The 14,454-nt window shown below is 45.4% G+C and overlaps 1 protein-coding gene across 1 annotated transcript in view; it reads left to right on the top strand.

Annotated features, from left to right (window-relative positions):
* The first annotated feature begins 35 nt into the window (after positions 1-35).
* The window catches only part of RYBP (RING1 and YY1 binding protein), a 37,714-nt gene continuing 23,295 nt past the window's right edge, over positions 36-14,454 (top strand). The window contains exon 1 of the mRNA XM_008949359.1: positions 36-301. Coding sequence (XP_008947607.1) covers positions 36-301 — 266 coding nt within the window. The remainder of the gene's footprint in view (positions 302-14,454) is intronic.

Raw genomic sequence — 14,454 nt, 5'->3', positions numbered from 1 at the left:
GGGAGAGCAGGCGCTGTGTTTCGGGGCTCTGTAACATGGTTTCTCATGTGTGTGTTTTCTTTCTCTCCTCCTCTTCTCCCTCCTCCTCCCGCCGCCTCTCTCCTCCTCCCCAAAACAACACGTACACACACACACACACACACACACGCTTCCCTTCTCCCTCTCTTTCCTCAAGGCCGAAGAGGCAAGCCAAACCTACAGCCGATGAAGGCTTTTGGGATTGTAGCGTGTGCACCTTCAGGAACAGCGCCGAAGCCTTCAAGTGCAGCATCTGCGATGTCAGGAAAGGCACCTCCACAAGGTAGGTCCGCACCTCCCGGCGCGGCTCTCCGTGGTGCCGGGCTGCGCCGACTTGTTGAGTTTTTTTTCGTTGTTGCCTGGATATCAGCTGGTCGCGTCCCCGTTCCCACCGATGAGGTCCCTCTGTCCCCGTTCAAAAGCCTGTGGATTTTAAAAATTCTCTTTCAAACGTTTAATTGGAGCTGGAAGACATATTTTGTGGATGTGGTGGCAACCCGAATCTTTTTGTTGTTCAGTGCATTTTTGTTGCTGATTGTACGGCAAACCTCATGGAGATCTGCAGCCGGCCAGAAACGTTCTGACTGTGGTTAGGGGCAGGTGTTTTTCTGTGGTTTGGGTGGAGATTGACCTGTGTTTTCTGCAGGAGTAGAAATGGTTGGGGATTAGGGAGCGAGAAAGGAAACGGCTGAAACTAAAGATGCCATGAGAACAACAGCTCTCATCCTGGGATGTTGATCTCTCAGTGTCTGTTGTCATCCAGGAGGACTTGGCTTTGTGCTGTGTGTGGGAATGGTGCAGATTTCTGAAAGCTTCAGCTGTCAGGTCTCTGATTGCCTTGTGCTGAGTAACTGTGGAAGTCTTTGTGAGATGATGAAGCCGACATGGGGTTGTTAATTTAATCTCAGAAAAGCCCCTAAAACTTGCACTTTCCCAACTAATGGGTTCAGAAAGTTTGTCTAGAACTATAAGTTGGTGAGAAAACAGGCATGCAGTGCTCTGCTTATTCTTTCTTTTTCTGGTTCTTTCTGCCATGCTGACTTCTGATTTTGTTCATAATGTACCTTCCAAATTTGAGTTCCCGTTGCTTTGCTGTGCCAAGGAAGTAGTCTGTAAGATTTCCATTGTGAGAGGCATCATTTTCCTCCTGTGAGTGAAGCCATGTGTCGAGATGCTCTCATCAGCAGGCTGTTTGCATGACTTGGCTGTCTTGCCTTGATTGACAGAGGAGGTGAAGGCGTGTTGGGTTGGTTATTGTGCACGCTGTGCTTCAGACAATGTGAAGTGCCTACATTTTTAATGGGGGGTGTGCTTTTGGGCTATCAAAACTCTCTGAGGTACAGCAACAGAGCGTGGTAATGCTTCACTGTTTTAGGATGCAGGTTGGTTACAGGCATCTCTGTGCTTTTTACAATATACACAGAGGTGTAGAACTTAATTTTAACTAGGGCAGTTCTAGCATTGGATGAGGTCAAGCTTTTGGGGACAGCAGTGCTCTGTGCACCTAGAGCTGATTCTCCGCTTGTTCCATCTCGTTTTGCCGTGCTGCTAAACCTGTGCTTTGTGCTCCATTCCTGTGGGTGTCTATTTCCTTGGCTCCTCCATTGGCTCAGGTGAAACACACTGATCCTGCAGCTGCCTGGTCGTAGCCTGGCAGCCACCACAACTTCTCCCAGCCTCACGTCAGGCGTGTGCGTGGCTGATGGCAGGAGGAGAGCCTGAATGAGGTGTGGGAGCCCACACGGGTTGGATCTGGTGTCACACTCAATCATTCTCACTTGCCCACCATGCTGATGTTCATTTTGAGAGCAGCAGTTTTCTCTCACGTGCTCTTACCTTTTTTTTTTTTTTAAATTATAATTTTCAAACTGTTGGGGTAGTAGGATGTTTTTGCTTTTAAAGGGCCATTAAGAGGGATAGCAGTGGATGATTTCAGGTTAAGAGCTGTAGCCTTTCTTGCAGATGTGATCCTCGGGTCTAGAACATTGTACTTCCATTTAGCTTTTAATGGACTCATGTGAATGGCTTCTAATTTTAATTCATTTAATTCATCAGCTTTCTATTCATTTTTGCTGCTTTTTAAATTGCTTTTGTTTGTAGAATTTGAGGCGGTATTTAAAATATTCAATGGACCATCATGTCTTTTTGCATATTTACATCAAAGATGAATAAATATTACTCAAAGCAGGAGTGATGGAGTGTTGTGAGTGAGCGTTGTGTGTTGAGAGGACCTGGGAGGTCAGAGTTCTTTGTTGTGGTGTTGCTTTGAGTGTTACAGTATGTGACGTATGAGTCTGTGCTGGGGAAATTCTTCAGAATTTTTTAAATAAATGACTGATGTAAAGGTATTTAATGAGTTATGATTGATAATTTATTACTTGAAATATAAGGTGTGTGATGAACTTGACTTTTAAGTTGCAGTTTGACACGTTGATGACACTTCACTTTTAAAACTGCCTTGCTTCATTCAGGCTTAGTATCACTTACTGGAAATTTATCAAACTCTTAAAAAAAACTCAACAGAGTAGTGAAAGACATCATAGATGTGGTGAGGCAACTGGTTTTCATCAAATTATTGTATGCAATTACTGTATGCCCAGTTTTTTATTGAGATCTGCTATGACCTACTTTCCACCCCCCCTCTGCTGTGAAGCCAGTTACTTGCCATAGGATTTACTTTGGCTGATAAATGTTCCCTGATTGGAGAACCAGTTCGGACGTTAGCTAATTCTCACCCTGTGTGTATTTTTTCAGACTTGATATGATCTGTTGGTGTGTGGGAGGGGTGGCTGGCAGCAGTTACAAGTTTTGCTTTCTCAGATCCAACCATCCCCTTTCCCTAGGATCTCATAAAAGAACTTCAAACACAGCGAGTTCTAGAGTTGACCTGCCAAGTCTAAATCACTATAGATGCTAAACAGTTAAATTGCACCTGAATGCTTTTCCAGGGGGCTGTTTATAAATATTTCAGTTGCACTTTTAAATAAAAATGAGGTCAAATCCATCTCAAGAGAACTGGGAGTTGTCGTGCAAAGATTACGTTAAACCTGTAGTGCTTTCTTAAATGCTGGATTTGTTACAGTGTGTCACTGACTCCCTTCCTTCAACTCTCTTATTTTTTGCGTTTTATGGTTAAACCTTATGCTTTATTTAGGCAAATATGTTAAGTTTTTCTACCACTTTCCTTCTGGAAAACTTGAGGATCATGGCAAAGATAAAAGCTGTATTCAACACAACATTTGGCTGCCTGAGATGATGGTTTAACTGACTAGCTGGGGAGTGAGCAGTTGTAACGTGTTTGCTGGGGTGTACAATAGAATGTTTCTTTCCCAGACCCTTGTCTGTTGGTGTTATGGTGCAGGGAACTGGTGCTGGCCACCACTTCCACTTGTCCTGTGGATCTGGTGGCTTGCTCTGATGTAGACCCACCAGCTCCTGCACACAGGAGAAGGCTTGATAAAACTTCTGCTGGGAAGTTTGCTCCGTGGACACTCACTCCCAATATCTATTACTACTTCAAACAGGGAAGGCAAGTTTGCTTTGTATTTCCTAGGAATGTGAGGGCAGAATTTGGCCTCGTGTTTCCTGTTACAGGGATTGCGTGTTCCTCTTCGAGGGCAGGCAGTGGCTCCCTGTTTCCATTTGTTTTTCCTTATGGTATTCTTGCTCCTCTTCCCCTTTGTTTCTCTGAAGGTTTCCGTATGTTTTGTTCCTGTGCACCTCTTCTTGGAGCTTCCTCTCTCCTCCCAGGCATGGCCTTGCAGAGTGTTTCTGCCTGGGGTTGCTTTCAGATATTGTGAAGGAGAAACTTCTCCCCTCACTCTCATTTCACAGAGCTAGTTACTCTTTTCTGAAGCTTTCCTTTAGGGTGAATAGGCAGGTAGTGTGATGTGGTGGAGCTTCTCTGCTGCTCATTTTTCTCTTAACTTTAGGATAAGTGCTTTCCTTGTCTGAACTGCACATCCTCTGTCATGAATGTACCTTGATTACAGAGAAGTGCACTGAAAGAAGTCAGTGGAAGATGCAAGAGCAACAACTGGATGCCTTGTATGTCCTCTGCAAGGCATGTACTTAATAAGCACTCCTGTTGTATTTGTTGCCAATACCTGCACACTTAAAGTATATAGTTTGGAATTTGCATCAAGGGATTTCAACATATGTTTTGCTGTGGAGCACTCGAGCAGTGTATGTCAGTAGTGCTTCCCTCTTCTGCCATCCTTATTTCTGAGGGGAGGCTGGGCTGAAACCATTCATCATAATTTTAAAATGAATTTTCTCATGTGTGGAACAGGTGTCTCAGATACTGGCCTTTGTTCCCATTTAGTTCTCCAGAAAATTCCGTGGTGTGTTTGAAGGATCTAAGCTAGCACCTCGAAGGAGGTGAACTACTGTTGGTGTCACCATTGAAAAGTATTCTTTTGTTCTGCATCCAAGCTGGGCTGACCAGAATAGACAACAGATAGTCCTGCTATTCCTGGAATGAGGAATCAGGTTCATGATCCTGACCTCTGTACAACTAATAAATCCATTGCTTATTTGCCATGTATTTGCAGGATTGTTCTAAAGATGCTTGCTTTGGTGTGCAGCTGGGGTGTGTGTTGGAAGCAAAGGGGTTTCATTCAATTCTTCCCAGTTAAGTAGCTTTAACCTGCATTAAGGTGGGTTTTATTTAGCATCATAGCTGGCCTTTTAGTGGGTCATTTTTTGTAAAAATGGAGTATGTGACTCGTCTGGAAGAAGTTGTTGTGGAAGGGATATTGCTGCCTTTACTGTGGAATATTTATTTTACTAATCGACCACTTAGATCTATGGTTCAATCATCCCCATTTTTCCCATTGACTGCTGAAGTTAAATGGCAGATGGGTCAGGTGGAGTGAAGCATGGTCTGCACCAGCCTGGAGCTGGTGCCAGTGCTCCGTGGAGCCATCCAGGTCCTGGAGAAGTGCCTCCTTGGGGGCTGCTTTGCTGGTAATGGATGGGGACAGCATAATTCTGCCTGGGTGGTTCTGAGCCCTGGGGTGCACCATACCTGTCTGCAGAGTGTACATGGCCTTCTTGAGTCTTCTGTTGTCTCACCTTGTTGACTAGCACTATCTAAAAGTAATTAGCTGGATTTGCAGATGAGAAGTACTTCTGGTGGTTCTGGCAAACCCCCCAGAGCATGGGAGCTAAGGACAGGAGGAGCCTTTTGCAAGTCCAGTGCTGTACGAGCAGACAGTGCTGGTGGTTCCCAGCAAGCCCTGGATTCCAGGGCTGTGGTTTGATGACACACTGAGTTTGACTTCATGACTTGGATTGCTGGACCCCAGGTGCCTCAGGCACGTGGCTTGGGGTATTGATCCACTACAAACCAGCTGCTGGTACAGGTTCGTGCTATGCTTATTCCTTCAACTGGGGTGGAGTTAGGCTGTGAGACTTCATCTGAGCAGATGAAACTGTTCAGCTTCAGATCAGCTGTTATCTGTCATCCTGGTGCAAGTGTAACCCTGGCGTAAGATCTATATCTTGTACTTGGGCTGTTTCAAAGAAATGAGAGTTGTGTCCTGATTTGCTCTTTGGTGTTTGGCTCTGGCATTAATGATCTCATTACCATTACCCCAGGATTTCTCTTGGGTCTCGGCACCTCTGAGAAATCATTCTCAGCAGGGAGGATCCTCAGTATTGATGTGCAGCACCAAGGCAATAACCTTTTGCTGTGGTTGTCAAATTAGGGTACCTGAAATGCTGTAGGTGACAATCACAGTAGGTAGTGTGGTGGCTGCTGCGACTCACTCAGCTTCAGAACAAAAAGTGGGTGAAGCACCTGTTAAGGAATAATAGCTCTACCTGTCGTGCTGCTTTGTTACTAGGGGGAAAAAAGATCTTTTTGTTCAAATAAATAGTAAAATCTTTAGTATGGGTAAGTTGTGTTTATAATTTTTATGTAGATTATCAGTTTGGGTTAAATAGTTATGGGTGGTAGGGTTTAGTACTGATTTCTGAGTTATTTTGGAGACTGTATAAAGATCTAATAGATAAACTGTGACACCGAGCGTGTTCATCTATCACTGGTAATAGGCAGTGTGGATATTACTCATTCTTCCCATCCTCCATAGATGGCTTTTTTGGGAGACAGGAATCTAAATCAAAGTATGTATGTGCGTGTGGGAGGAGAGGGCATGCAGATTTCTTCTGCTGCTGTAAACAGACTTTGGGTCCGCTGGGAGACTGGCCCCTTGCTCTGGGCAGGTCCTCGTGGGGAACTGGTAGGCAGAGGAATGTGGAGCAACTTTCTCTGCGTGCCTTTCCTAATTGCCCTGATTGTTCCGGGTTCCCCTCAGCTGGCTGCAGAGGGGCCGTTGCATTTCCATGCCTGGTGTGTGCTTGCACTCTGATCTGGGTTTGTCCAGTCAGTGGAACTTCACGTGCACTGGGAATGGGACAGCGTGTGGTGTTGCCTGGAGCAGTAGTTGAAAGGAAGGAAGTGGTGGATGCAAAGCTTGGCTCTCTGCAGCCACCCTGAGCTCCTGCAGGATCTTGGCTGACTGTCCTGTGCTCATGTTTAGCGTTCCCCAGCGGCTCGTAGCGCTGTGGCTGAACTCCTGGGTCCCCTCAGAAAACACATGGTACCCAAGATCCATGAGGGATGCAAGGGGTCAAATGTGCTGTGGGCAGGTGGGTTGTTTTGGCTGTCTAGGTCCAGCTTCTGTGCTGTACCTTGGACACGCCAGCCATAACTCCAGGCTAGTTTACTGCTGATCACAAATCAGGTGTCCTTCGTACTCTGGCTGCTGCCAGACCCACTTTGCATTAGCACTTCTGGGGAATCCTGCTGGCGAGCAGGACTATGGCAGCAGGGTGAGAGATGTGTCTTGCAGACTGCTCTGATGTGCTCTGCTACTCCTTTATTATGCACACATCTCCTTGCCTGTGTAATCCTTGGTGTGAGGAAGCCCGCTGACCCGTTTTGCAGGATTTCAGCTGGCTCTGTAGGTTAGTGGGTCTTGGTCCCACAATGTAGGTCACTCACAAGGTGCAGGGGAGTTTCGTAACACGCAGCTCTGACCTGAAATAAGGCTCATACAAACTCTGTCACACACACTGTCTGGCAGCTGGACTGCACATCTCCTTGCACTGGCTTCTTTCTTCAGAGGGTAGCGGGAGAAGTGTGGGCGTTGCCAGAGGGAAGAGGTCTTACAGGAGGGTTTGGGAGCACTTTTTTGAAGTGTGCCTGTTTCAGACAGGTAAGGGCAGATCCTGTTATTGCCACTGCCTGTTTATTAAGGACATGGCATAAAAAGCAGACCACGAATCCTGAGTAGCCCACAGGTGCTACCCCAAGCAGATGTCCAGGATTACACGATACGACAGAAATAATGTGGAAGTGCCTCCATTACATTCATTTAAGTTCTTTTTACAGCTGACACATGCTAAGTACATTGATTGTCTCTTTGTGCAGACAGATTTTCTTTACATCAACCAGAGCTCCTTTCACACTTTTTTGGTATGTCTAGAGATACGACCAAATCCTTAACATCACTCTTCCCATAAGCCAGCTATTAATTAGGAGCATGTTCTTTGCAGCAGAGTGCTAATTGGCACATCAACAAATTCACTGCCTGTTAAACATGGGAAAGATTGTAATTCTGACTGGCTCGAATATAAATGAGAGGGAGAAGCATCATTTCTCCTTGCTGGTTTGGTGGGCTGTGTTTGACTGTTCAGTAACTTGGTATTTTCAGAGTCAGGTGAATCTCAACTCCCTCCTACAAAAAAACAAAATTAACTGGCTAAAACACAGGGCATTGCTTTGATAGTGTTGTATTATTGAAGAGCTGCCTGTGTTTCTGCAAGTTAAAAGTACACCTGCAGCTAATCTGAGTAACACTGGAAATGCATGGGGAAAAGGGGTTATAGGGATCTGAAGTATGGAACGTGAAACTAGGAGACCTGATTTTGAACTGTATGTGGTCTTATTTGAGGAGCTGGCCTGGGACTTTGGAGTAGAACCCTATGCTACAAGGATCAAAGGACTAAAAATTTGTGATTATGTTCTTCACTGCAGAAGCAGAAGTCTTGTAGGAGTCAGATTGATTTTAACCTTCTGGCTGGTAAACATTTTCAAGCATGCATTTTATGGCAATCTCCTGAAGGCTGAGATGTTCCATATTTCAGTGAGCACAGTATGTGCTTTATGTCAGTTGCTCTACAGAGGTGCAAACTTCCACAAACTGTACTTACAACTTGCACAGGAATGTGGACATGGTGACTTGGACAGTGGGAGTGAGGGCACCCTTACCAAATTTGCTGACACCAAGCTGTGTGGTGTGGGAGACACACTGGAGGGACAGGATCCATCCAGGACCAGGACAGGCTTGAGAGGTGGGCCTCTGAGAACCTCATGAAGTTCAACAAGGTCTTGTGTGTGGGTCAGGGTAGCCCCAAGCACAAATCCAGTTGAGAGCATCCTTGAGTTGAGAGCATCCCGTGGAGGAGGACTTTGGGGTGTTAGTGGATGAAAAACTGAATACGAGCCTGCAGTGTGCAACTCAACCCAGAAGCCAATCCCATCCTGTGCTGCATGAAAAAGGAATGACCAGCAGGTTGAGGGAAGTGATTCTGCCCCTCTGCTTCTCTCTCATGAGACCCCACCTGAAGTGCTGTGTCCAGCTCTGGAGTCCACAGCATGAGGAAGCCATGGACCTGTTGGATTTCTATGCAGGGGGCATAGAAACTAGATGATCTTGATGGTCCCTTCCAGTGCAAACCATTCTATGGCTCTGATGGTATGTTGAGGAGTTCTAGAAACAGTAGTTTGAGGATCTTACTGGATTGGTTGTCATTTTTAAGTGAAATGGAAGCAAAGCAAGTCAGTTTTGGATTCTGTTTAGGGCTAAACAAGGAGTGACTGTTCAGACATGTTTTCTTGAGCAGATTGTTCGTTAGGATTTTGGAGTTATGATGAATTGCTTGTAACATACAGAGGTGCTAAGTGAGACAAAATAGCTTGCCCAAGATAAAGCTGCCTTCTTCAGATTGATACTGTTGAGTAGACAGATGCCACACTGATGATAATCTGAAATAGTTTTCCTGAACTAAATTATTTTTGTGTGTGGAACTAAGTCTGGGCAATTTATGTGCAACTTAACATGGTCGGATTGAGGAGGTGGACAGAGGGTGCAGAATTATTAGACTTTGGTGGCTTCAGTGATGTAAAGTTGGTCAGAGTACTGCCCCATCAGTGCTGAGCATGGGTTACCCCCTGTGCTTCGGTCCCAAATGTGCAGCATTTTTTAAATTCACGGGGTTGTTGTTAATTGAGCAGAGAATTACTCATTTTTATGGTCTTACTAAATTAATACATGGAAGGAAGTTCACTTTTATTTGCAGGTATCACTGGGGATAGTACATTGTTAGTGTGATTTGAGCCTGTGTTAAAGAGGCTGGAATTGACCCTTCAGCATATCAGCAAGCTAAATATCCTCGAGTCACCATTTTTTACAATAGTGATTTTATTCATTGTCTGTGTTCTCATTTGATCAAGAAATTTGTTTGTAATAGCTGCTTCATTCCATTATTTAAAAAAGAAAGTCATCCAGATGAGCAGAAGGGTGTAAATCTTGGACAAAGCACACGTGTGTGTTCAGGTGGTTGGAAATGCACATTTCTGCTGAAACATTTGGCTCTAATTATATATCTTGGATCTATTATTCTGAAAGTGCTTTCACTGTTTTTTCGGAAGTGGTTCTGAGCACTTTCTCTGCCCGAGATGAGATTTCAATAAGAGAGGCAATCCATTGATGGACGATGGCCCTGTGATGGAGTCAATCAGGCAGTGCAGTCATTTGTCTCCTGGGGATACAGGGGAGAGCACATCATTAGCAGCAGAAGAGGAGGCTCTTCTCTGTAATGCTAATAGGGTGAGGAGGCTCTGCCTGGTGCCTCTTTGCTGCTCTTCCTCAGCTATTCCAGGTGCCTTGCAGAGGAACAGACCTGTTTTGTTATCTCTCACAGCCACGGGTCTGGATGAGTTTAACAAAAATACTTAGCTCTAGGAAGTATTTCCAGTTCAGCACAGTGTTAGCAGTTTGTAAACCTGTATTGCATAAAATTGCTTGTTATAAAAATGGTGGGTTATTTTGGGGGGTGTTGTGTGTAAAACCAAGAAAACACATAAGTGGCTTGACTTGTGTAGGAGGGACTGGCAGCTGTCTGATGCCAGCGTGGGATGTGAGGGGTGGTGTGGTAGCTGGAGGAGCAGTGCTGCAGGTGAAGCTGCTGGGCTGCAGGAGTTGCTCCACCGTGTCTGGCAGTGCTGGGTTTGTCAGGGCAAGAGGCAGTGCATGTGGTGACAGCGTGGGACTTGTCCAAGGGACGGCGGGGTGCTGAGGCTTAAAGGTACCTTGGAGATAGCTTGGTGTGCTCTGGGTGGTGAGCATCATCCAGCTTTGCCCAGGGAGGACCAGTTAACCTGGAGGGGACTGTTCCTTCGTGGCTGCTTTGCTCCTTTCGGGGCTTTTGCCTCCATGGAGGTGATGTAGCGATGGTCCTGTCGGGGATGGATGTGGGCTTGCCCTAGGGTGGGCAGGAGCACTCCTGCTGTGGGATACAGGGCTGCAAACCTTCCATACGCAGTATCTCACTGTCCAGAGGTGGTTAATTCCTATGACACACAGTCAGACTAACTCTTGGCAGAAAAACATTGTTCTGGATGGCTGGTGCATGTTTCTGTGTGCCTTCTGGTGCTGGGAGATGGCTGTGACTCTGGACTGATCTAACTGATGTGCATAGGCTTACCTGTCTGCAAAGCAAAGGCAGTGACAAGTCCCTACCACATACAGCTTATAGGAGGTTAATTTTTGGAAGACTATTTGAAGTCCTGAAATGCATTCTCAAAAGCTTCACACAAAGTCAGACTTGAAAAGCAGTGTTGATCTTCCTTTCTCTGAACTGCACAGTTAATTTAAAAATAAGAGTGAGGGTAGCAAGAAAGCAGATGATCCAGAGCTGCTGGAGCAGAGTGGTGGGTAGGCTTTGTTCCACCATCACGTACAGCCGTGCTCGCTCCTCAAGCACCAGAGGAAGGCCACAGCCACGTGCTGTGTGGGGACTGAAGGCATGGGAGTCTGAGAGTTGCACAGCTTTACATCTGGGTTAGCAGGGTAAGGAACATGCTTAACATGGGTGTGGTAATACAGTGCTCTGGCAGCAATTAAGAGTCATTAATTAGAAGTACTTCTTAGCGGATGTGACTCAAGTTAGTTGTAGGTTGCTTAACTTCTGGGGTCAAGAGGACTGAATGCATCTGAGACGTGTGTTATTGGTGTCCGTGGGACTGTGGGGTGACCCACAGGGATGCTCTGTGATACCAGACCTCAAACTGTGGAATCTAGAGGTCCATCAAATGGCTGCTGGACAGTGACAGTTTCACAGCACCTCTGCAGCCTGGGAACACGTTTGCATTCAGGAGTTCAGACCTGCAAAGGGTACGTTAAGGCTCCGAGGTTGCATTGGCTGGGAACTTGCAAGTGTGTGCTGGGAACTCACACTGCTGTGCTGGGAGTCACTGGTATTCAACCAACAGTTAAAGAAGCGAGAGTGAAACTTTATAATAAACAAAAACTTCCCTGTCTGGATGAAGAGGTTTGATTATTTTTTTTTTTACCAATTACAAACTAACCAGCTGAACAAAAATCAGCAAGGAGCAGAGCAGTGGAAGGCCGTGCCTGTATGCCAGCTACCTGACCTGCAGGTGCCTGGAGGTGACACCTTCCTGTTCCTCCTGTGCATTTCTAACCATGTGAAATGTGAGGACAGTCTCTGTGCCTGTGCCTGGAAGAGGCACTGCTGCTGCCAGCAGCCAGGCACGCCAACCAAGCAATGGAAAATGGCCCATAAGGTGCCTGTTAGAATTCTGTGCCAGTTCTCAGGGGTTTGTCTCATGTGCAGGGAGAGTGAGGGGTAACACCTAGCACTAGTTTGAGTTTCTTTCCATCTCTTTAGTTTTTCCCCTCCTGCCTTTTTTTTTTCCCCATTGTAAGCCAGACTGACTTCCCCACTGGCACTCTGAATTCAGAGCTCTCAAGCTGTCCAGCTGGGTACTACACTCACTTGTTTTCAAAAGCCTGTCACAAGCATGAGTGGTTGTTTTTCTGTGAAGGCAGGTAGTGTAAGGAACAGGTCGACTTAGTCACGGCTGTGGAAACAGGGATGCTGTGCTAAGGAATTAGTTTAATAGCAGTCAGTCATTTTATTTCTCAGTGTGCTGGCATTTGGAATTCTGTCTTGGTTCCACAGGTAGTTGATGCTGGTGGAGAATGTGACCTCCTGCTCTGTGCATCGATTTCCCTGAGTCGTGTCCAGAGGCTGCAGCCGTCCCTGCAGCACTTCCCTGTCAGCTCAAAGGCTGATCAGGGTTCTGAGACCAACACCAAGGGAAGAAAGGGAATAAGTTGACATGGAACTTAACACACTTATCTCTTGTGATCTTGCTTTGTTCCAAGACTATTTTTTTTCCAGGGAGATGTTTTTAATAGATAAAAAAGAATTGAGAAATGAGTTGTATTGTGTAAAGCCCCAAATGAGACTCAAGGGAAAAACTTGGTCTGTGTCCATGTAAGCAGAGGACTCCTCAGACTGCTCATGGTTGTCCTGGAGCCTCTGCAGTGTGAACAGGGGCTGAGGCTGATAAAACTTTGGACCTGTTGGTTTTTTTTAAAACTAAGTGTCATAGATGGTAACCACACAGAAAATACTCAGGAAGTCCAACATACTCAGCAGATTTTGCAGGGCTGTAGTTCCCAATGAGTCTTCTCTGTCAAAAATTTAGTCTTTCTACTGCCAACTGTACAAAATTGTTGAGTTTGCTGTTGGTGGACAAATATGTTGGTCCTGTGAACTCACTTGGATCAAAAAGATGATGTTCCTTCTCCAGGGAGCTGTGTCCATGCCTGTGCTTGTACAGCCAGCAGATGATTAGTAGGTAAGACGGGTCGATTATCAGTGGCTTGCTGATGTTCCTTCCTGCTCTAGTTCAGAGTATTTCTGTTAGCAGCTTTTAAAGTAAGGTTCCTCCTGGAAGAATTTCTGGCTTGAGGCAGAAAAAGTTTTAACAGTTTTGAACTGCTGGGCCTATTGTTTCTTTTGAAATCCTATTCATCACTTCACAACACTGTTACATCTTGAACCATGCGTAGCCTGAAGAATATCCTGGGGGTGGGTAGACATAAATAATTGTTTAATGGGGTTGCTCTACTGTGTAGCTTATATCATGTTGAGTATATGGAAAGGACTGATTTTATTTATGTTTTACTGTAACAATTCTCTTGAGTCCCTAAACTCAGCATTTATCTTAGTAAAATTTAATATGTATTAAGCAAGACATGCAAATGTGTTTCAACTTAAGCTTTCAGTTAGTAAATAAAAATGTTGCCAATCTCTCACCTTGCAGGTGTTTGGTAGTTATGCTAGCTGAAATCTTACAAGGCAAGAGTATTGGAAAACAATCTACTGGAAGGGAGAAACTTTTTGATTAACACTTACAAATAGTTAATACCTTTTTTTGATCCTTCATTTGATTTATTAAAAAACATCTTTTCAGTGGTTGTTAGCAGAGACTGCAAAAATCTCAATAATATATCAGCATTGTTTTAATTTAAAAAAAATATATTGGTTTTCTCCTAAAAACAGACATTTACATCCAGCTCATAGCCTTAAAATGAATGTAAAACTGAGCTTTTTATACTCCAGGAAAATTCACTCTTATTCTCAAGCATGCAGCAAAAGCAGCCCCATGAAAATCAATTAGAATAATAGAGTAGAGCCATTGCAAAATATCATTACAATAGTTAAGTAATTATCCCACTGCATGACTTAGCAAGAGGATAAATAATGCATGTAGGATTGTGTTGGAGCTTGCAAGGAAGACCTGCACTGGCAGAGTGGGTGGGAAGGGCAAAAGCAGAGAGTGTGTCTGAGGAGGGGATCTGTGATCCTGTGATCTGCTGGCTCTGGGAGCTGACGACTGAAACCTCTCAGTGCCTGCAATAACGAAGATGCAAAAGAGACTCAATTTTCTGCCTTACTTACTATTTCAAAATAGCCTTTGGGAAGAAGTCTTCATCTGCTCTGTCAGCACAGCTTGACCCCAGCTGCTTCTTAGGTGCCTGGCTGGTCTTGGGTGGGTGGCTGCTCAGCTTTGGGGTGCGAGCATGGCCATCCTTTTTTGGGGGATGGCCTTTCACAGCAGTGGGGTGGGTGCCTGATGGAGTCCTGCCTTCTCAGGGGAGGTCGTGAGGGGTGGAAGACCCCCAAGACATGCTGCCCCACCTGGCCCACCACCTTGTCTGTATTCACCCATATTCTGTGTCAGGTCTGGGCTCTTCTTTGGGCTGAGAGCTGCTCAGCACAGCGCAAGGCGTGGGGTCCCATCAGCAGCATGTCCCTGCCCCTGTCTGA

This window comes from Merops nubicus, unplaced genomic scaffold, assembly GCF_000691845.1.
Source record: "Merops nubicus isolate BGI_N331 unplaced genomic scaffold, ASM69184v1 scaffold2981, whole genome shotgun sequence".
Lineage (NCBI taxonomy): Eukaryota > Metazoa > Chordata > Aves > Coraciiformes > Meropidae > Merops > Merops nubicus.
The sequence above is the reverse complement of the archived record's forward strand: the minus strand, read 5'-3'. Positions and strand labels throughout refer to the sequence as shown.